This window comes from Varanus komodoensis, unplaced genomic scaffold (genome assembly GCF_004798865.1).
Source record: "Varanus komodoensis strain SLA01 unplaced genomic scaffold, ASM479886v1 scaffold12, whole genome shotgun sequence".
NCBI classification, from domain to species: Eukaryota; Metazoa; Chordata; class Lepidosauria; order Squamata; family Varanidae; genus Varanus; species Varanus komodoensis.
Genome location: NW_025335349.1, coordinates 13,660,080 through 13,683,499, shown reverse-complemented (window position 1 = coordinate 13,683,499; position 23,420 = coordinate 13,660,080). Strand labels below are relative to the sequence as shown.

The following is a 23,420-nucleotide window of genomic DNA, read 5'->3' as shown; positions in this document are numbered from 1 at the left end:
ATTCCCAGCATCCTGGCTTGGAAAATGTTGGGAGTTGTAAGACTTTTTCCATTGCTGCATCACTGTGATGATGCTCGCTGTCAAATAAATGATAAAAATATTTTAACAACAGTCAGATAATAATCACACTGACCCTAAACGAGTTATGTAGAATTACCACCATTTTCCATGGAATTTATCAGAATTTCTCATATTTTATCATTTCCTTTTTTGAAGTTCAGGCTGGCACACAAGGTATTCTCCCGCACCCCCATTGTTTAACCTAACAACAGTCATTGGTACGAATTAGCATGAATCAAAGCTTCTCAAGTAAGCTGCATGACAGAGTGAGGGATGAAATTTAGGGTTCCCAAATTAGTTTCATTGTTATGACCACTTCCTGAATCCTAAAAGCAAGTGTTGAGGGGGTACTGAGGAAAGTACCTTCAGTTTTACTGGCACAATCTCTGACCATTTGTGGAATGTTGCAGGGGGACACTTCTTTAGTCTGGAATGTGAGGCGAGGAGAGATGCTACATAGGTAACCATATGTGAACAATTATTTGTGCATACTCTGGTGATTTTGCTCAGTGTAAGTGCACTTCACATTGAGACACAAAAATACGTAAATATTTTATTTTTACTAACTCAGACCCTGATTTATTGCTTGTGTTTTTCTGCTTATTCTTGATGAGCATCTTTATGTTCATTCATGTCTGTTAATTAGTTTTCTATTTACTTGTCACAGTATTGCAATACTGACTAGAACACAGAATGACATGATAATGGATCAAAAAGGAGATCACATAAATCAGAACCAATTACATTTGTCATATGCACTTTTGTAACATACAGCAATTTAACAGTAAATAGTACAGACTCATACTGAAATAATGAAATCAGAAATGGAATGTTTAACAAGCAATTTATACTTGTATATCCTGTGGGAGGCCAAAAATCAAATGTAGGAGTTTCTTGAAAATACTGAACAATCATCCCTCTCCCCCCCCCCCCCACATTTTAAATGTTCCAATTTCGCTTGATCCATTAGTTACCAAACAACTTACATTTATGAAGCAGATTCAATATGGTCAGTTTAAGAAAGCCATAACATCACTATTATACTCCTCACTCTTGAGAATCCTCTCTGAAACCATATCTTCCTTCCTTCCCTATTTTAATAACTAATGGAAATGAGAAAAATACCTTATATTTATCTGTGTGTTTTTGGTTTCTTTTTTGAATCAGTGCAACCAACAAAAATTTTGAAAAATTGAAAAAATTCTTCTAACTTTTACCTGTTAATCTGCTATTTTTAATATTAGCATAACTTCCCTCTGGTAATCAGATACATAGACTGCAGTCAGCATCCCAGAACTATGCTTTGTTGCAGTTCTCTTCACCAGACTACTGTCCTGCAAGGTTGGTGAAGATGTCTTGATATCTTTAGTGTGCTCATGCTCTATGTAGGACTATAGACAGTGGGCTGGATCCATACTTCTCACTCAAGGACTTCCCTGTCCTCTCCTGCCTCTTGCATGATTCCATGTGCCCCCAGCCAAATCTGCTCCAGGAGATTCCCCCACTCCTCCGGGCTTCTGGAGAGAGGGGAATATTCATTCTGCCAGCAATTCTCCTGCTGGGGGAATACCACAACTGGAGATAGACCACATTTATTTATTTATGTTATTATTTCTTTGTCTGACTGGAATTAGAACAAATAAACTGCAAAGTGCTACTGATACCAAGAGAACTTGCTATCAGTGAAGTATCTATAGGGATTTCTACCTTTAATACTGACACTGTTAGAGAGACATGTTCCTTAAGAACATCTTATAAAAGCATTGCAATGAGAAAATCTTCAGGATCTATTCTTGATTCAAATGTGGCCACCCTTATTTGACCACCTTCCTTGTGTCTTCAAATGATACTGAAATAAAGGCATGATGGATTGATTGGGCAAACCAAATGTCCAATTACATTTGGAATAATAGTATGATCAAGAAACTAAATGCCACATTCTTTTACTTTAATATGCATTGCAGGTCTTTTCACCAAGCACTGAATCCCTGTCTCCATTATCCAGGTACATGCATTTTCTAGGGGCAGTATCTAAGTGGTCCATTGTGTAAGAGGGGCTTACTGCTGAGTCTTTATCCAAGTGGCAAGCTCTGTTTGTGCAACAGAAATTTAGCACTCTCTCTGGGACCCGGAAGCTCATGGAAATGCTTGTTTCTGGAACAGAGCAGGTCAGCAGAGATTGCATAAGGGAGCTCTACCTACCTGTCCTAATCCACCAATGAGTGTTTCCACTCATTTGGGGCTTCTTAAAGGAAGCACAAAAATCCTGTAGCACAAATGGCAATTGCTGCACACAGAATGGAATTGGTATTGCCCCTAGTTTGTAGAATGGAATCAGAGGAATGGTCTGCTTGAATGCTACCCTAGATCTTGCTCTGACATGTTGTGGATGCATGAGAAGGTGGAAACAAAAGGGAGAAAAATCTAACTATCCTTACTTGAAGGGAAGTTAAGAGGAAGAGTAGGGAGAAAACTTTGGGGGCTAGTAGGCAGACTAGTTTACTACAAAAATAGCTAGGATAGGATTGAGAAATATACTAATTTGTTTCTGATTTATTTATATATTATATCCTGCCTTTTTTCCTTCAGGGAACTCATGGTAGTTTAAATAGTTCCCCCTCCATCTTATCTTCACAAAAGCTCTGTGAGGTGGGTTAGGCTGAGAATCAGTGACTAGTAACTTTGTTAACCATGCACAGAGCCTTGGCTATTGGGCTATACACAAATGACTCAGGATAAAGAAATAAATAGTCCAAAGTCCAATAAGACTTGTGGCTAAATGGAAACTACAACCCAGATTTCCAAAATTCCAGTCAAACACCCTAACCACTACACTCCATTGGCTGTATTGGCTCTCTACATACATAGAAACTGAGAGCAACATTTCATTAATTAGTCTAATGTAACTCAGAAAGAATATGGTAAAGATGAGGAATGCAATTAGTACTTTCATCTAAGATTTATAGTTCAACAAGAATGAATCCTTCCTAAATTAAGACTCATACAACAAAAACCTTAAAGCTCAAAGAATGGAGAGACAGGTAAGAGCATAAAGCAAAGCTATGAATGTGGATGGCAACTCAGATGGATGGAAGAAGGTACAATTTCCTCCCACTTGAAGTAATTCCGAGAACAGTGCTGTGCAACAACTGAGACCATACCTGTGTTAATGAATATTTATTATCTGACACAGTTCTCTTCATTCTACTAAGAAATGTAGTTTTACAGTTATGTCAGCATTTTTAAAAAAAACATTTGTTAAAAAAAAAAAAAAGCAATGAAAAAATAACTCTACCAGAGTGCTCAAGTGTTTTTGCAAATGACCCTAAGTTAATTAGAAAAGTCTGCACCCCGGTCAGTTCTCCTTCTCACATGTCAACTCTCATTAAATCAAAAAATTCTCATTTCAAAGTTAACCAACACCATGGTTAACAAAACTGTTAAACTGGGATCAAGTGGGCACATTCCTAGGTTTATATATGATGTCATGCTAAGCAGCCCACAGCTGAACTCGCAAAAAGTATGAATGATTTTTCAATATAGTAAGTATCTGATCTAATGCTAATTCTCTCTCTATAGGCTAACTGTGCTGGGAACAGGTGGCCCTGCTTTCAATTATGAAGGGCTAACATGCCAGTGTGAGGCCTGGATTAGTTCACCTTCTCACAGGGAATTTGCCTCGGTTGGGAATGGATTTATTATGGCTTCACACATGGAATGGAGCTCATGTCAACTGAGGGCAGTGACACATCATATGATTCAAATTAACCTGCTGTGGACTGTTCCGCAGGGCTGAGATTGTGTATTAAAATGACGACATTTTAAAACAGCTTGAAAGAAACCAGGATTGTTGAAGCGCAATGGTTCCAATTTGTTCCAACTAATCTATCACCTGCTGGAGATATTATTGTAGTGGGTTTCTGGTAGCTGCTATTTTCCAGGTTTCTCCAAACCAATGACCTTGCTAATGGGCACAGTTGTTGCCTTTGGAGGTAAAGGGGGGAGGAAACCCTACAAAGTGCTTTTTTATGTATGGTTGGAGGTATGTTATTCATCGCAACATGTAAGGAACCAAGTGGGGTGGGGAGAACAGTAAAACAGAAAAAACTCTTATAGAAGCCTCTCTACTAAATGACAGAACAGTTCATTATATTTTCAGCTTTGATTGGATAAAGTGCTAGAGATAGTAATTCCAAATAGCAAAAATACAGGGAACCTAATAAATACCTAAAATCTTTCCAAGAAAATAATGGGGACAAGGATTTTGGGACAAAAGAACTTGCATTTTTATCAGACTTATAATTAGTAATAATGAGGCACTTTAAACTGTATGAATCATTGACAGATTTTCTTAAATATTATGACAAATATATGCACATGATAAAGTATGTTAAAAACAAAGCTACCCCTTATCTCATCTTGAAGTCACAAACCTGTTCATCAGAAATAACAATGAGATAATAAAATGATGAGATAACCTTCATGATAGCAAGCAACAATTAGCTGAATGACTATCAAATACAGCATGCCAGTACTATACTGCAAATAGAGAAAATCATGGTGTATGAGAAAGTTGTAAAGGTGGTCAATTCATACAGAAAACAAAACCAAAAATAGTTCTTGTGGACATGAAGCAGCACTATTATTTGGCTGGTGGTGACAGCTGGCCCAGTTTGCAAAATCAGCTTGTTTGAGCTGCAGTGCATGCCATTTGCCTAATTGAGGTAGTTTGTTGTGCCATTTAAATTTAGGTGGCATGTTTTGTTTGAAGGGAATACAACCCTCAGATGCTCTATGGCCTGTTACTGGTTTATTTCCCTCTCAAATAACTAATGTTGCTCATGTTCGGACAACACGAAAAGCCATTCTCAGGTGGGTCATTAGGCAAAAGGTGTCCAGTATGCATCATCGCTTAGACAAGCCACCATGTGAACCATGTCTGTCTCAGACACAGACCCAGTGGCATAGTAACCCTTCTTACTGGGTATATTCTGCATTGCTGGTGAGAGTGTGTGGATGTGCTTACTACATGAAGAAGGCTAACTGCCTGGCTTTGTCCCACCCAGCTTGAACTTTTTCATTTGCTTGGCATTAACCAGGTCAGAAAGAGACATGTGAACAGTCCTACCCACTTGTTTTGGATACTCACATGTACTAAGCAGTAGAACATGTACATGGCCCCAAGCTGTGGGGAAGCAACTGCCAAGCCACTATACACTATATGGGGGCAGGATAGGGAAATTCCGAGAGATTGGTGGGGCATGGTTTGTATAATCATTTGTAGTTCATTTGAGTCACTATGGCTTGTAGTCAGATAGCCCATGCTTCTGGGTGGTTTTTAGGATTCCATGCAGTCAACTTACCCTCACTAGATTTGGACAACCTGTGAGCAGGAGTTGAGGTACAGAATGGGTGTCTGGCATACAAGCCATAGTGAATTATTTAAGCCACTATGGTGTGAAATGACTGTGCAGACCCAATGAAGGGAAGACAGAGAGAAGTAAACTTCAGGTAAACTTTTATAAAATTCACTGCCAATAAGTAATGCCAGTTTAGGAGGCAAATCTTTTACAGTTATGTTTCCAATTATTAGTGTAAAATGTAGCATAAAGTGACTATGTTATATGCCAGTCTAGGTTATAAAAGCTGAAATCTGAATATGTTTCCTTAAACATTTCACAAAGAAATGGGAAAACTTGGCTTTAAAACACAGTATAGTTCAACATTTATTTACTTTGCAAATTTTGAGGTAACTGGAATCTATACTGCTAGTGTTTGTAGAGTTAAAACAAATGTGTTGTAAAAAAAATTTAGTTCTGTTGCCTTTATAGTCATCAGTAACAAGTGCATACACCTTGAAATATTTATAGTTGCAATATAATATTTAATGATTGTTTAACACAAACAACCAGCCAACATATTTATAAAAGGGCCCAAATTTTAATCACTAGCATTTATTATCATCAGTGTATTTATTTATCATCTCTGTGGATTTTATATCTCACACACATACCCCTGCTGCTCTCTATGTGGAATACTACCCAGTTGATTTTGATGGGGTCATTTGAAAGTTAAACACTTAAGTAGTCTTTCAAAGAGCTCAAATCAGGTCCTGCATTCCTGTTCTTTGTGTTCAAACTAGGCTGGCCAATTAGGAACTGGGACAGTTTGAAAAACCTTGCTGCATTTCAAGTCAGATCTGACCCCCTTTCAAATTCAGCTCTCCCTGTCAATGTCCTCTCCTACTTATGCAAACACCTATAACTTTGGAGAAGGGGAGGAGTAAGCAGTAGTGTGGAGAGGCTTGTCTAGTTTCTGTACAAAGGGAAACAGAGATTTGGAAGGGAGGATACCCTACAAATCCTAAACTCTCTGGCAAAGAGAAAATTCTGACAGACAATCATGCTAAGTGTAGATTGTTTTCATGAACTAGGTTTCATGAAACCTAGTTTCAACCTCTCCCCACAGTTCTCTGGCCAGCACTGTCACATATCCAAAGCCTATTTGTGATGTAATCTACAACCCAAAATCCCGTTTCCTTGGGGCACCAGGAGCTGCCCCCTCCCCCCATTAACCTGTTGCACATTGGGGGCATGTTTTTCCATTGCCAGTTCCTGTTAGGAAGTTTCTCTTCTACTGCCTGTACCTGATTCTCTTTCCCATGCATCCAAGTAAACCTTTCTTTACTGTGTTGTGTGCTGTTCTTTGCATTAATACTGTGACCTCCCTGCCATTTCTGAGACAGTTGATTTATGTTGCAGTCACTTATTTGCCCAGTCCTGGCAAAGAAGCAGCGCTTCCTCAAATTCCCGCCATGCCCCTGACTCTCACGCCTATTCATGGAGCAGCCTTTCCTGCTTCTACATCTGGAGCATGCTCCCCACTTCTCCTGCTACAACACCACCAACAAATGTAGCTACCTTTTACCTCCAAAGAACACCAATTTGGGTTGTAAATAGGAATTTTATTGAGAAACAGCAGTTTTTGGCAGCTTCTGTTGCTACATCTACAGCAGCTTAAAGCCAGCCGCTCATTTAGAAGCTGCTATAAGGCACTTTATGAAGCGTGCAGATGAATGGGTTGCTGTGTCCGAAAGACAATATAAGTAACTATTCTACTGGTTTTTGGATGTGGTATATGAAGGAAGATTGTGAAAGACTATGTAGGGGTAGCTTCAGCCTGGAATGTTATGCTTCAGCAGATGCTGCAATGGAATGGCTACTCATATATCTTAGAGGAACGATGCATTATTCTATATTTTGTGAATAGGTATAAAAAGGCTGACACGAGATGGACTTCTGTAGGTGTACTTGTGTACTTCTTACTGGTGGTACACACAGGGATAGCTGAAAAGGTCTTTGTCACTTGCGCCCAATTAACTGAGTCACATGCTGCATTGGCAAGAAGCAGTGAGGGGGATCCCTGCACCCACTGATGGGACAGTGACATTTTCTAATCTGAATTCTTGCAGCTCTGGCTTGAAGAACCACATCTCCCTTTGACTTGCACATGTCATGGAAGGTGCAGCAAGCTACAATCACTTCTGGAAGCATGTAGAGGGTATGTCCTGTAGCCTCAGGAGCCAAATGCACACTTTGTTGGTGGTCTTGCACAGCTATGGTAGTTGCTTAAGTTTGTTATCTTCAGTGCCTGGTATGTTACGATAAATTAATGGTTGCAGAAAAAGACCTCACTGCTGAGAATGAAGAGATGCATGGGGAAATTGTTAACCATAGTTGGTAGTGTGGGGTAAACTGAAGAACCTGCCTGTGTCTGGCCTGTCTGCCAAAGGGGAGTTTCAAAGGATAGCTCCATCATGGCTTCTCTCCAAATCCCCTATGTAAATATCCATAAATCTTCCTTTACAGTCCACAAGTACATGGCGTACCATGCCATAAAATCATTTGCAGTTGTAAATTTCTCGCCCTGCCCTGAAGAACTAAAATGGGCATGCGCAGGGAATCTACAACCCTGCAGCCAGGACAAAACCTAGTTCATGAAAACTCTGCATGTTCTTTCTTCTCATCCTCCATCTTAATGAGGTCAGTGCAGCTTACTCAGTATGCACACTTTCTCTGAATGCAGGCATCATGTGACAGTGTTCAAGGACTTCCTTCTTCTCATTGTGGTGATCAGTGACTGGTTTTAGAGTTACAGCTGTCACAGCAGGAAAGTGCCAGAACAGGGGAAATGTGCCATAACAAACTTTTACACCCTCGAACCTCAAGTGGTGCTGGTTCAGCTGACAAGAAGCAGGACAAATGACCAAGAGGGGGAGGCAGCAGAGGAATATGGCACTATCTAGTGAATAGGTGGCAGATTTCCACTGCCAGAGGAGTAATCAGGAGTCACATCTCTTTCATGCAGCAGAATTGTACTGAGCTTGTCATAGAAAGGCTTGGTGTTGAGCTTAACCCTTGGGCACTTGTTGTGAGACATGATCTCCTTAAGCTTCTTTTTTAGTTTTTGCAGCTCCTTGTTTTATTCAGGGCTGCACAGGTAGCATCTGCCTGGAAAACTAGGGGAAAGGATTATTGTTCCTAGTACTCTGCTTCTGAGCTTTACTGAGAGTTTCATAAAGAAGTCCAGTTCTGTCTCAATCCAGAACTATGCCTGAACTCTTACATGTGGTTTCTCCCACTCAGACTTGGCAGGAGCTCAGATGAGTGAGAACTAGTAGCACAAACTGGAAACATTGCAAATGGGGTAGAGAGGAAGGCTTGACAACATGATCATCTTGGTTTGAAGCGTTGAATCAATACTTCTCAGTGTCCTCTACCTTTTCAATACTTTTCCAATTCTCCAGCTACTCCAGGAAGAGGAGACAGTAACTCCCCTCCCTCCCACACACATTTTTTGTGTGTGGCTACTTTTCAGACCAGTTACTGTTGTTCAATTACAGCTTTAAAAAAATGGGAGAAAAACATGCAAATTTAGTGTCTAGCAAATAAATGGAGGGTAATTTGTCAGTTACAGTAACTGCTCTGTAATTGCACTTGCAAAAGACCAATACAAAATAAAAAGTATAAAAAGATGCACAGTGAAAAAAAAATCAAGCCCCACTATGCTTTATTGAGGCTTCAAACAAATATTGCATAGATGAACAAGAGTAACAATTGGGTTGGGAAGGGGGAGAAAAAATGGGTTGCCCTGCCATTTCCTGTGAAGATTGTGAGGAGGGGTCTTCTGAGGCGAGTGATGGGGAGGGCTCCTCAGCTGCCTGCTTCAGCTGGCTTCATGGTGCAAGCAACCATAGGAAACAAGCAGGTGGTCACCTGAAGCAATTTTACCTGGGTAGAAGCAAAATCCCCCATGGAAAAAGGGTAGTAATAGGGTCAGCAGATGTAGTGACAAGACAGTGAAAGGATTTAGTCCAAAAGTGGAGAGAGAATATTGGCATCAATCCATTAGATCCATTTTGCAGGCACAACGATTTGCACAGAAGGCAACATGTTAAGGGTCTGCACAGTATAAGTTCGCCAAAAAAAAAAAAAAAAAAGGTAAAGGTTTCCCCATGACATTAAAGTCCAGTCATGTCTGACTCTTGGGAGCGGTGCTCATCTCCGTTTCCTAGCCGAGGGAGCCAGTATTTGTCCACAGACAATTTTTGTGGCCAGCATGACTAAACACCAAGGTGCACAGAATGCTGTTACCTTCCCACTGAAGTGGTACCTATTTATCTACTTGCATTTATAAGCTTTCAAACTGCAAGGTTGGCAGGAGCTGGGACAAAGCACGGGAGCTCACCCTGTCTGCAGATTTGAACTGTCGACCTTTTGATCAACCAGCCCAGCAGCTCAGCAATTTAAACCACTGCGCCACCTGCAGTCCCTAAGTTCGCAAATAAAGTGGATTATTCACCTTTTTCACTTAAAATATATTTTACTGAAGGGGCAGGAGTAGAATGACTTGAAAATTCAGCTGAAGGCAGTACTATAGAAAGCTCCTTCAAGGTTGCCCTGTAAATTGCACACAGCTGGCTCACATGGGAAGACACAATTACTTTGCCAACAAGTAAACAAGCAAGGCAATGAAAAGACCCCAGGAAGTAAGGGAATAGACTACTGAATAAGGAGAGGGAGGGCACGGGAGTCAAACTTTGGGAAGTATGACTGCACAGTTGGACAGGAGTGGCAGGAATTTTTGATATTCCAATATCATATTCCAGTGTCCTTTCCTACTCTGTTTTTAATGCTTCCAATTTGTGCTACTAGTACTCTCCTTTTTTACTATTTTTACTTTGGATAAAACAGCTTGTCATGTTCAGATGACACAACAAACCACTGTTCATAAGGATCACCTCAAAACAAGGCATAGGTTCTAAGCTTGCAAAAGGAGTCCCTGCGGATTTTACTCAGTCAGCAGCAAATAGGGGTGGTGCTCATCTTCATTCCTGAGGCTGTGAGCCAGCACTGTGAGCCAGAAGATGATCCCACAGTCATGTGGCCAGCATGATGTCACAAAGTGCTGTTACCTTCCTACTGAGGTGGTACCTATTTGTCTACTTGCATTGCATGCTTTCAAACTGCTAGGTTGACTAGGAGCTAGGGGTGAACAACAGGAGATCAGTCCATCTGGCAGAAGCTGGGCTCGAACTGCTGGAGTGGTGACTATTTCTGGCTGATAGTTCCAGTGTCACTGACCCGCTGAAGAAAAATCAGCCACCCTGCAGAAACTACACCAGTTCTGGATGATACAACAATCACCATGGCTGCTTACCCAAGCTGGGCTGTTGCATCATGCACACCAGGTCACTGAAGTTCCTGAGCTCAAGAGCATAACTATGAGCTAAGGAGAGACTGGAAAAGCCTTCTCATGTTTCTGGTGAGCTCTCTCTCAAAGTTCATGTTTTTTGCGTGGGAAGCAGATAAGAGCACTGGCTTGGAAAGTGCTAGGGCACACATTTGTTGTTTGAAGACCTCTAGCACCACCTTTATTTGGATTTGAAAGAGTGGCTTTGTGCTTTGTGTTCTGGAGCTCAGACTCTGCTTCCAACTCATGCTGGCTATTTCTACCATGTTAGCCTTTTTAAGAATGAGCAAGCCCTCACATGGCTGCCAGTCTTAGAGAGTGCCTACAAAACTATGTCACAATTCCAAATGTGTCCACTGGCCCAGAACTCTTATACTGCCCAGATGTTCTGTCCAATTCTGCTTTAACTTTCATTGTGACAGAACTGTGACTGTGACTGTGACTTTTTAAACAGCATGCATGCTATCAAATAGCAGCCTGTTCTCTACCAATCTCCAAATAAAGATGCATTAGAATAAATAGAAAATGACCTGCATTGGATTTTGTAGATACATAACTATAATAAGTTCTCAAAATCTGCCAGTCTAACACTACAAAAATTTTATGAGAAGCTACTAAAAATTGTTTTGTTCAGAATTATTGGTAAGCAGCATCGGAAATGCAACAGATGGAATTTTTTTTTTTACAATGGACATAATTTTAACAATAAAAGGATATATTTTAAAGGTAAAAATAAAGGCTTGGATCCAGGTTTTGCTTCTGCTGGCAGGAGTATTTCCTGACTGGAGTGCCTTACAGGGCAAAGTATCACTAGTAGAAGGAGGTTACTTTTGTGTTCTGTTCCAGAGGGTTGGCCCTCCAAAACAATGTGAGAACTGACTGTGGAAGCTGTAATGGTTGGAGATGAAATTGGCAAATTCTTCTTCCCCTTTCTGCTAGGAAGTTCCTCTATTGGATCAAAAAGCTTTCATGGATCAAAACAGTCTCCTAGTTGGAGAAAATAAAATATGGATATGGCCCAAACAAAATAAAAGGATTGTTCTTATAAAAGAAATGCTTGCAGTCATATCAGGCATGTTCCAAGGTCCACATGTTTTTGACACGTGGCAGCTAATTTAATGCTTTGAATATATGTACATAGCATTGCTTGTATGTGGGAGAAGCAAATGAGTTTGCAGATACACATATATCTGAAAGACAAAGAGACAGATAGCTAGAAAGATTTAACTCTGTGGCTAGGTACCACTGAAATATGGCTCATTTCTTATACAAAGAGGGCTGCAAATTATTATCAATTTTTTCCCAGTCATGTCTTGTCCTATAAATAGAAGGCTTGCTTTGTTAAATGAACAATTTTCCATCTCACAGATTGTAATTCTGCTGCAGTAAAATTGTGCCACCTCTGTCCAGAGGATAAGACCTCATTGGTATGTGAATATAAACTGGTACATTAAGAAAAAATGATTTTTGCCTAAAAATGTCTCAAGTCTCTTCCTTTGAGAATTTGAATATATTATAATTAAGATGTCAAACTGAAATTTAAAAAGGTATTCTTACCTGGACCATTAAGGAAATCTTTAACCTGCAATGTGATGAGAGGAGGTGGGATGCCACTTTTAGCATCTATTTCTCCTGCTACTGTTTGCAACCATGTCTTGCTGTAGTCAAGAGTTTCTGGGAGTGTTTTTCCAGGATCTAATAGATAAAAATTTAGTTATGAAAGATTGTTAATATACAGCTAACAGTGTACTGAAACAGAAAAAAGAAGCTGTGTGTGCATATCTTTTAAGTATTTATGTCTGACATTCACATACAACATATTCTGTAGAAATAAAACATAAATAGTACATGTATATGTCATCTACATACTGCACTATGATCATTTCTACAGGGGTGGATTTGTTTGCATGTTGAAGCAAAGCATAAAAACAAAACCCTCTTGTGGCACCTTAAAGACTAATGTATAAGTTGTGGCATAAGCTTTTGCATACACTGATGTAACCTAAGATGGTAAATCACAAGTTCAGGGCTCCACCATTCCAAGTGCTAGATTAGCTCCCATTCAAATGTGCAGCTGCTTCCGAAGGAAACATGGAGGTGAGCAGTTGAGTGGCTGCTGCTGCTACAGACATAGAACTTCTGAAGAGAAGCTGAATCAGGACTTGGCTCCACTTTACACTTCCTGCCTGCCATCTTAGAAATTGGCAGGGTTGGAGATGGGTACTCAAAAGCTGCCCTGCCATGCTGACCTCAGGTCTGGCCTGATTTAAATCCTTAACTTGTGAGTGTCTATCTGTTGAGTTTGAGCAAATGCAGCTGTGTCACAGGCCTTAGCTGTGCTGTAGTTCTGGGTGGAAGCAAGAAGCTGGCAGGTATGTGTAGTGATCTGTAAGTTTCAGTTACAGGGCAATGTACATTACTTATATGTACATTATTTAATGTCTGTCATATCCAGAAAGTGAATGTAGTGTGGACTATTCTAGTCTCAAGTTAATGCTGTGGTGGAAGTTACTGAAGTCCTGGCAGAACTTCATTGAGAGATTTCATTCCATTTCTTGTGGTTTGAAGAAGGATAATTATTATTACTTTGATCATGCTACCTATGTTAGTCAATTCACTGCTGAATCTATGTCTGTACTATCACCCAATGATGTTTTGTGAATGGCAACTGCGAAGGTAACTATGGGTTAACCTGACATGGAAATCTTTGCCTGAATTTACTTTGCCAGATAATCATGTGGTTACTTGGGCAGTGTGGTTTGCATATTCCCTGCTCCATCCTCCCAACCATGTTGGGCATACTGCAGTCCCTGCAGGCAAAATCTCTGTCTTGCCTTTGGACCGCAGTAGCCTCCTTCTCATTTGGTCCTGAAGTGGGTTCCCCCTTCCAAGTGTAGGTGCCTGTGGCATTCCCTAGCCACTCCAGTCCCCACAGACATTTTAACTAAGTGAACATAAACTGTTTCAACGTGATTCCCCCTTTCCCCTCCATATACTTTTGCAGTGTCTCCCTGCTTCCAAAAGTAAATAGGGAGAGGGTAACAACATCTGACCAATGGAAATAAAGTGAGTTATGATATGTCTACTGCTAGGGAGCTGAGGGAAGTAGAGATCAAAGGCTGGAAGAGGCCACTTGTGGAGCCGCTCTTTCTAGGAGAGTCTATGGTATTTCCATACCAATAATGGTAAAATGGTGATCCCAGGTGCAGATGACCAAAGAAGCAATGGTGAAGCATGGAATCTTAGAAGAGAGTGTTGATTCGCTCAGTTTTCCAAAAAATAATAGTACCATGAAGGAATATTGGAATTGGTCCCTAACAACACAACAGACCCACAGTGGTATGATGTTACTATGCAAAACCACCCAATGTCTATATTTTTTGCATTTCAATTTCCCATGCAAGCTCATTTGCATTTCCCTCCCACCATCCCAGCTTCAATAAACAAATCTGCTAATTCGAGGTTGACACTTTATATAACTGTTGAAATAAATAGTGCCCACAAAAACTTATGCTGGAATAAATCTGCTAGTCTTTAAGATGCCACAGAATTCTTGTTTGCAATATGATAATTATACATATGTTGTAATGACTAAAAGTCATTCTATGCTATTATCACCAAATGTAAAAAGGCATCCTGTATGGACCATTAGATTTTGTATATCTGAACTGTACATCTAAACCTGACCTATGGCATACTGCTCTTTACAATAATGCATTTAAATTTTTCTTTACCCATATTTTCAAATGCTTTGCACAAAAGTAAAAGCGAGTGAACAAGAGAAGGAATAAACTATACACATGTCTTAAAGATCAGAAAACCACATGCTTGGAGATGCATGAGTAGCTCTTCTTATGGGTTATTTGATACAGTTTGCAGTTTCTCTGACATTGCAATCCCTTTTACTGCTAGGCTTTTGAAGTTAACTTCAGTGACTTTTCATCTTGGCCCTCCTTGCTCAATCCCTAATATTCCCAATTGTGTCTAAAAGTTCACATTTGGTACTTCTCAGTTCTATTACTTTTTCATGTTCTAGACAATGTATAGGAGAAATCTTCACTGTGAAAAATTTTAAAAATCTCTTAGACTTGTTCTATTTGCCTTTTTAAAAGTGGCTGTAGTGTTTAAACATTCTACTATTCATACTTTAAGAATTTCAGATACAAAATTGCTTTATTTTGGCTTGATGGTTGCATATTCTGTTATACAGTGATATAGAAAATAGCATTCTCTAATGTTTATATAATTTCAGTAGATTACCAACTGCCCTATTCATTTTGGGTAAGATGAACTGATTTCCTTTTAAGAATGGTGGTTTCATGCCTTCACTGATATTCAGCATATGGCAGTGCAGTGAAAACCGGGCATTATGTATTTGGAATGTATTTCTCAACCTAAACATATGATTCATAGAAAATCCAGCACACATAGACCTTTATGCAATTTCAAAGAACAAAGGGAAACTAATTAAGACTAGGTCTATATGGAAAAGGAGTCAAAGTTAGCACATTCCTCTGAGGTTGTTCATATCATTACTTGATCAGTTTTCAGAAACTGCACTATATACTTTACAATTCCTCATCACTTTTTCACTTAGATTACTGCATTTCTATGGTAATCACAAAACAAGATAATATTGAGCAGTACAGAAAAAAACTTTCTACAGTCTTATACTGTAATACTATGCCCTTCAGCACCAAGACTGACTTTTGTAAAGGTCACTCTTCAAGTCACTGCTTAAAATGTTTCATGATAATATAACTGAGTCATGGGAAACTGCACAGAAAGCTAGAAAAGATGTTCAAGCCATGCACAATAAAGTGTTGATTAAATTACAGCACAATCCTGTGGCTGCTAGACAGAGTCTAAATGCCCACAGAATTATTTGAATTTCTAACTATAGGATTGAAAAATTGCTCCAACTGCATCTCCAAAGTCATAAGACTGACTGTGGGGGCATTCTAGGGCTTTTGGGCACATTCCAGGAGGCAAGGAGTGTAGAAGACCAGACCAGCCAAGAACTGAGGTATACTGCTCATGTATCAGCCTTCTTGCCTCCTGCTCTGAAGTGCTGTATTTAGGTGGTCAAAATTATCCAGTCTGTACAGTGAAAGGAGCACAGAGGTGACCTTCAACTTTGTGCCCCTCCTACCAACCATAAGATAACTGGAAACCTCAGAGTTCAGAGGGGTCTTTCTTCAGGGCCAGGCAATGTGAGGACAGGTGTTCCTGGAGGTCATTTGTACTTTGGACAACATCCAAGAGGACACCTCCTACAATATTTGGCTTTGATGAAGGACCCCTGAGAGCTAGGAACTTGGGTGCGGCTGCTCTTTGAGGAACTGTGCCAGCTGCTTTTCTAGTTGACATGGCCCTCCAAGAGTTCAGTTGTCTGCTGGATCACGCTGAGAAGATCGCCAGAGCAAGTGATGGCTGACAAGTGAGCAAGAATGGATGACAAGGAAAGATGCATAGCTGAGGGAGAGAGAGCAGTGGTGACGGCAGCAGTAAAGGAAGTATGGTGGCAGAAGGTCTTTCTGGTAGGTGGATTAAGCAAGTCACCACTCCTTCTGTTCTGCCTCATAAGGTGGGGGCTTCATGCCACCTCATGGAAGGGCTGTGCTTGCATGTCCTTTCACATGGTGTTGGACTCATATCACTCCTAGCTGCACAGGCAATAGGGAGGGTTAATAGTCCATACAGTATAATACTATCTGTAGCAAGCTGAGCAAGGCTAAAAGAATACTTAATATTAATTTTGCAAAATTTTAATTCTTTTATAAATATGTCCAGAAATAAATATAATAGATGCATTTGTATGTTTTGTATAATCTGATATGCTGTCTGTGAATGATATCATTTGCCTTTTGGGGGGGCTGGGGGAGGTGATACATATAGTTCTAATTGTTTTGTGCTTGTGGCATATTGCACTAGTCTGAATTACTGAATTACTGAGATAGACTGATATCTTTGGTTTCATACTATTAGTACACAAAGTTTCATTTTCTTCTTTATAGAACTTAATTTCCAGCCCTGAGTCACATAATATTGATCTGATGCAATCAACATCTGTAAATAAGTAGGTATGTACTTGGACTTTCCAAAAAGCTATCAACAAAGTTGGTGAGACACCCTTAACAAAAACATAGCAGTGACAACATCTTCATATGGATCAACAACTGGCTAAGAAACAGGAATCAGAGAGATGGAATAAACTGATGGTTCAGGAAAGTAATCTTTCCTAGCACGCTAGCACAGAGATAAAAACATTAACTTCTTTCTCTAATGTCCGGAATAGACTGCAACAGCTTCTCTATAGAACACCCATGGTAAATGCCTTACACTTCCAATTCCATATCTTCTAATAATAATAATATAATCAATAACAAACATCCTTGAAATGTATGTGATGAATCTCAAAAACTAAATCAAAATTGGCCAAACTGTGATACTGACAGAATGGAATAACTGCATTACTCATGAGTGATAGAATGATGAGCTTAGAGAACAAGTCCTCAAAATCATGAAGCGATTAAAACTTTATGGTGATACACCATTACTTATTTAGTTAAAGTGCTCAAAGAACCCTTAGGTTACTGGATAGGATAAAAATGTATGTAATAAAATCAAATCACATATTTGTTTAATTTTCTTAACAACTAAAGAGAAAGTTCCAAAAGGAGACAATACCTTTGCTGCATTCATCAGTTCTTTGGTAAAACTCCTTAACTTAGTGGTTTATATGTTTAAGGGTTTAAGAAGGAGCTAAAAAGCATGGAAAGTAAACCTAAGAGACTGGTTAAACACGGGCAACTGACATGCCTCTGCCTCTTCTTGAGTGATCATTCAAACAAGAGCATTCCCTTGGTCCTCTAGACCTGGATCATCAACCCATGAATCCAGGGTTTGAGACAGGACTTTTTCCAGGCCTACTTGGAGACATCGGGATTGAACATGGGACCTTTCACAAGCAAAGCAGGTGTTTTACCATTCAGCTATTGCCTCTCTTCATTTGTGGTGGAGGTGGGATTATAGCATTACTTTTAAAGTTTTTATTTGTTGCAAAACTCAGGCTCCTACTGGAACTTTTTAAAAATGTAGACAAAATGTTGAAAGAAAACAACCAGATCAATCTTTCCTCTTGTATTTGGATCTTCACAGTCTACCCAAAGGGGTTTTCATGTGCATAAAGAACTTGCTAGTAGTTCTTACAAAACTGTCCAAGCTGCCCACCCAGTCATCAGTGCAATACCGCAAGCACACCACTGCATTTTGTTGTATTGTTTTCTTGTTGGTTTTTTAACCATCTAAACTTTAGTGGTGACTTGATTCTGTGGCCATGAAGGGAAGCTACCCATGCTAATGAATGTAATAAACTCAAGTTAGCTTTGTATAAGGAGGATTACTTAAAGCTAACTTGAGTTTACATGTTCATCTATAAACAAAAGAAGAACTGAGTAGTAATATGCTAATTTAAGGATGTTAAATGGTCTTACCTGTGCTCTTGTAGTCTGATGCTACACCTTTAAGGACAGCATCAAACACAGATATTTCCACCCTCTGTTTTCTGTGATGACAACTTAAGAGCAAAGATGGTTGGGATACAACAAGGTGCAAAAATGGCTCTAACTTTAAGTCAGCAGATCCTCTGCGGCCAGGTTGTCGGACAACAGTTATACCCAAGGCCTGCCTAGCTGATGATCTTGTAGAAGCATGAAGAGTTTCCAAGGAAATAAGTCCTGTTGTTTTTGCAGAGGATAATAAAGTGTTACTGTTCAGGAGATCATCTGCTGTTATTGATGAAATGCCTGCTCCAACAGGTTTCTTGCAGTCAAGAACAGTGGATTCTGAATGGATCGGTGAACTGTTGGTTATTTTCTCAGTTTCTTTCGGATCTTCCACTGGCTTTGGTTTAGGTAAAACAGTGCATGAATAAGTCATAAAGGAGATTCGGCTTGCTGTAATAAATATGTCAAATGGTATAAAGTTCAGGTTCTTTACAATAGAAGACTGCCGGGAAGGACGGGCAATGCGGTGTTGGCTGGTGCCACTGTGTTGTTCTATTTGGACGATTCTGATTTTAACACTGTCACTGCCAATGCCACTGTCCTGGGCTCCACTATAACGTGAAGATGTTTCAACCATACTGCCATCAGATGCATCCATTTTTTTCTGTTCCCATTTGGAAACCTGGTATGAAAACATTGAATTGACATAAAATAGCTTTATCTCAATTATTTCAATTTCCACTACATAACACAATAGGTATATAAAGATGAGGTCAACATTGAGAGCATTCTATCAGAAAGAAAAACTTTCCAAATTAACTTTTGTCAAAGAAATTACTCATGAAAACTCAGCAGGTGTTTGTTCCAGAGAAATGATGACTCACATTTAATGAAATGTTGGAGAAAGATGTGGCAGGGTGAAGAAAAATTTCCTAGGTTCTTATTAATTTTTCTTAAGATGCTACAGATCATTTAGAAACATAAAAAATAAAAGTATTTTAAGGTCATCCAACTGGAGAATGTTCAATTGATTATGCATCTGCCTTTTAGGCAATCAGTTAACATTTAAATAAACATGCATATTACCCAAACCTTAATATATGATACTGAAGGAAGGCTAAACAGGTCACAGTTTAATAAACACTGGTATCCACTGTTATAAGAAAAGCCAACTTTTATTCCATTTCTTGCTATGATGACAATTAAAATATAGTATTTTAAAACTGTAAAAATATATCCTCAACTATCAGTTTTTTTGATTAAAGTTTACTCATACAAATTAAAGCTGGTTCCTACTAATATATAATTCATCAAGACTATATTGGAGAAAATTCTGAACAGAGGCACTTTTGGGACAGATGACAGCAAGCAAGCAGAAACTTAATCTCAAAATCCTGGAAGTGTTGTGGGTAGAGGTGTACAACTGACAGTGGATGAGGTTACACTCATTCTTGAAGACCAAGTATACAGTCTGGGAGTTCTCCTAAACTTAGTGCTTATTATGGGGGCACAGATAATGCTGGTAATCCTGCACATTACTTGGGGCAGACCTACAAGGTAATCCAGAAAACATTTGTGTAGAATGCAACAATTGGAAGACTTGCAGAAGCTAGGTGTTTCAATGATGTCACAGCTGTTCTATGCCAATTCTAGTGGCTGCCTATTCATATCTAGGCCACATTTATTCAAGGTGTTGACATTAGCCTTCAAAACCAAAAAGACTTTGGGACCATGTTATCTGAAAGATCCCCTGAAGCTGTATCACCTTATTCTCTGGGCTACTTGTGAAAGTCATGAGATTAACAAATACCAGAGATGGTGATTTTGCCAGCTGCTATTTTTTCTGTTATTTTTGTTATTTTAATTAGGTATTGAATACTGTTATTTTATAGTGTGATTACTTATTTATAATGGATATACTGAATAAGTGGTATACCCACTATGTATACTCAGATATTGTATCATAAAAGAAAAAGGGGGACATAGCAAAATGACTGTTAATGCCAAGATAAAACAGAACATAAAATATATAACTTTAAATATCATTAAAGCACTGAAAGCAAAATGTAAATGTTATGTCTAAACAGTTTGTATTGTTAGCGTTGAAAAATTGTGTCTCTCTGTTATGGTAACTGTCTCTGGCATGCAACATCTGAGAGTTGTGAAGCACCTTATGTTCAACTGAATTAAATATAAAAATACCTATACAGTTTTCTCAGAATCAAATGTCACCTTCTCAAACTGGATAGAGGTAACTAGTGGGGTGCTGCAGGGCTCAGTCTTGGGCACAGTCAACATCTTTATCCATGATTTAGATGAGGAAGTACAAAGAAGGATAATCAAATTTGCAGATGATACAAAACTGGGTAGAATAGCAAACACCCTAGAAGACAGAATAAAGATCCAGGGCAAAAGTAGGAGTTCCCTTATACTCCTCATTAGTCAGACTCATAGAATAGTAGAGTTGGAAGGGCCATGAAGGCCATTGGATCCAACCCCATGCTGTTACCGGACACCAATTTACACCATCCCATTCAGATGGCTGTCCAGTTTCTGTTTGAATGTGGAATACTGTGTCCAGTTTGGGCACCAAGATTTAAGAAAGATGCAGAAAAATTAGAAATGGTCCAGAGGAGGTCAGCAAAAATGATCCAGAGTTTGGAATCACTGCCCTGTGAGAAGAAACTGAGAAAACTGGGCATGTTCAGCCTTGAGAAGAGAAGACTGGGGGTGGGGGGCACGATATCCCTCTATAAGTACCTCAAAGGCTGTCACAAAGAAGCAGCTCTTTTTGCTGATACCAGAGTGTAGGACACGGAATAATCAATTCAAAATGTGACAACCCAGATTCTGGCTAGATATCAGGAAACATTTCCTCACTGTCAGAGCAATACAATAGAGGAACCAGTTGTGGGCTCTCTCACACTAGAGATGTTGAAAAAGAAACTGGACAACCATCTGAGTGGGATGGTGTCCAGCAACAGCAGGAAGTTGGACTTGATGGCCTTTATGGTTCCTTCCAAATCTACTATTCTATGATACTATGATTCTATGAAAGATAAAACAAAAAATATATTTCTTCCCTGGATTTTGTTCATATAGTAGTTTACTATGAGCCAAAGGGAAGAAATCTAATTCTCAAAAATGCAAATCTACTGAAGCACAGTCCTTACAAACAGAAGCATTAATAGGGTGATTTTTGTTTTTGGGTTGCATTAGTCAATTTGAATCCTACACCTATTTCTGAAATTGTTAATACACTCACTACTGAGTCAATGACAGATCTGTTATATTTAAACATGGGGCAAGTTTTGCAATAGGCTGTAAAAGTGTTTGCATCAGCTACAGAAATTTATATTTGCTATGTACTGTACAAAAGATAAAACAGAAAGATATATTCCCATTCTGCTTTCAGTGTTCAAATCCCTAGTTTTAGCTCTAAAAACTATTTTTTCCACTTTTATTATCTCTTTCTGCATTCTGACAAAATATGTTTTTGTTTTGAAAACTGCCTGTTCATGAAAAAGAGAACTCAGTTTTATTAACTGACTTTTGAGCCTCACAAGATATCGAAGCTTTGTCTATGATTCTTATTTTTATACAGGGAATACAAAAAAGCAATCCACATAAAACACTGTATGAACATTAAAACCAATGTGTAAGTAACTAAAGAGCAATCTTGATAAAGCAATCAGTCCTGGTCAGTATTGGCCAATAACGCCTCCAGAAAACCATCAGGCATGAGCTTAAATGGACTCTTACATGTGAGGAGTCCATGGCTAGAAACTGAACAGATATTGCCTCTTGACATTCTAATTGGGCACACAGGTAGTGTCTCCTTTAAAGAATATCCAGCAGAACTCAAACACTGCAGCTGAGCAGAGAGCTCTTGAGACTGGCTATGGATGCTCTCTGTAAGGATATATATCTTTACATGTCACTTAGCCAGTTACTGACTTAGGATTTGCAGCTATTAACTTTAAAAGGCAAGCCTGGTAATAAATCAGGGCATCAACTGAATATCTTTTTATTTAAGTGCATAATTCAAAAAAAAAAAAAACCCTCTAAAACATTCTTTGCTTTATTATAGAAGAAATGGGCCAATACTTTAAAGATGTCAAAAACACCAATATCAGCTTCCTGATAGCAAATGTAATGGTAACATTTATCATTGAGCTGCATTTATATCAGTTCACTTACTCTTTACATAACCCATTTAAAATGAACAATAAAAGTTTTCTTTAATTAGCTACTGGTGTGCATTAACATGATCATGATTAAACCATAAAAACCAACTGTACATTACTCAGGTCTCCTATCACATGTGTTTTAAATTATTTTAGTTGAAAATGTACTTTGAGTCCCTTTTAAAAGTTCGACCTTCTGCTTTCAGAGAATTAAATGCATATTACTGCAGTGGAGAAGATAATGTTTCAGACCTCCAGGCATATATTAAACACACTGGCAGCACATTAGACAAAATGCTTTACTTATTAGATACTTCCTATTCTAAACAGTGTCATCAAAGGCTAAAAACAAAATCCATATAAAAGCTGCACAATGCTTCCACACAGAACCTGTGCCAAAATCCCTGTACTTTCCAACTAATGAGGAAAGGATGTGCACTCTTAACATATGAATGTAAGATTTTCCAAGCATTTACTTTAGGAAACATTACTATTGATTCCATATGGCTTATGTTAAATGAAACTGTATTGGTAAAATAACCTTTAAGATATCTGGCATGATAACCATAATTAAACAGTATTCAAAGGAATAAAACAAAGGGGAATTTGGTTTCACAATGGCTAATTAAAATAAAATGAAAAAACACACCATGTCATCTATCAAGATAAATTGTTATTGTTTTAAAAAAAACCTATTTAAAATACTGTTAAAATATACTTTTTAGATACAATCTAAACGTACTGGGAAAATATTTGTGGCTTAAAAATGGATAATTTGGCGAAGAAAAGTAGTACAGGACTTGGAAATTTTTTATGCTGAGAGAATAGTTTTAAAGCTTTGAGCATAACCAGATGGGTCTTAAATCAGAGGATTTCTACAGTTACTCTGTCTGAGTGAATTGTAACGTGACCA

At 38.8% G+C, this 23,420-nt stretch overlaps 1 protein-coding gene across 1 annotated transcript in view; it reads right to left on the bottom strand.

Annotated features, from left to right (window-relative positions):
- VPS13B (vacuolar protein sorting 13 homolog B) overlaps nt 1–23,420 on the bottom strand; it is a gene marked incomplete at its 5' end in the record, with an annotated part of 380,746 nt that overhangs the window by 122,457 nt on the left and 234,869 nt on the right. Inside the window, 3 exons of the mRNA XM_044421459.1 lie at nt 8,118–8,217; nt 12,370–12,507; nt 18,309–19,002. Of these exons, the coding sequence (XP_044277394.1) occupies nt 8,118–8,217; nt 12,370–12,507; nt 18,309–19,002 (932 nt within the window). The remainder of the gene's footprint in view (nt 1–8,117; nt 8,218–12,369; nt 12,508–18,308; nt 19,003–23,420) is intronic.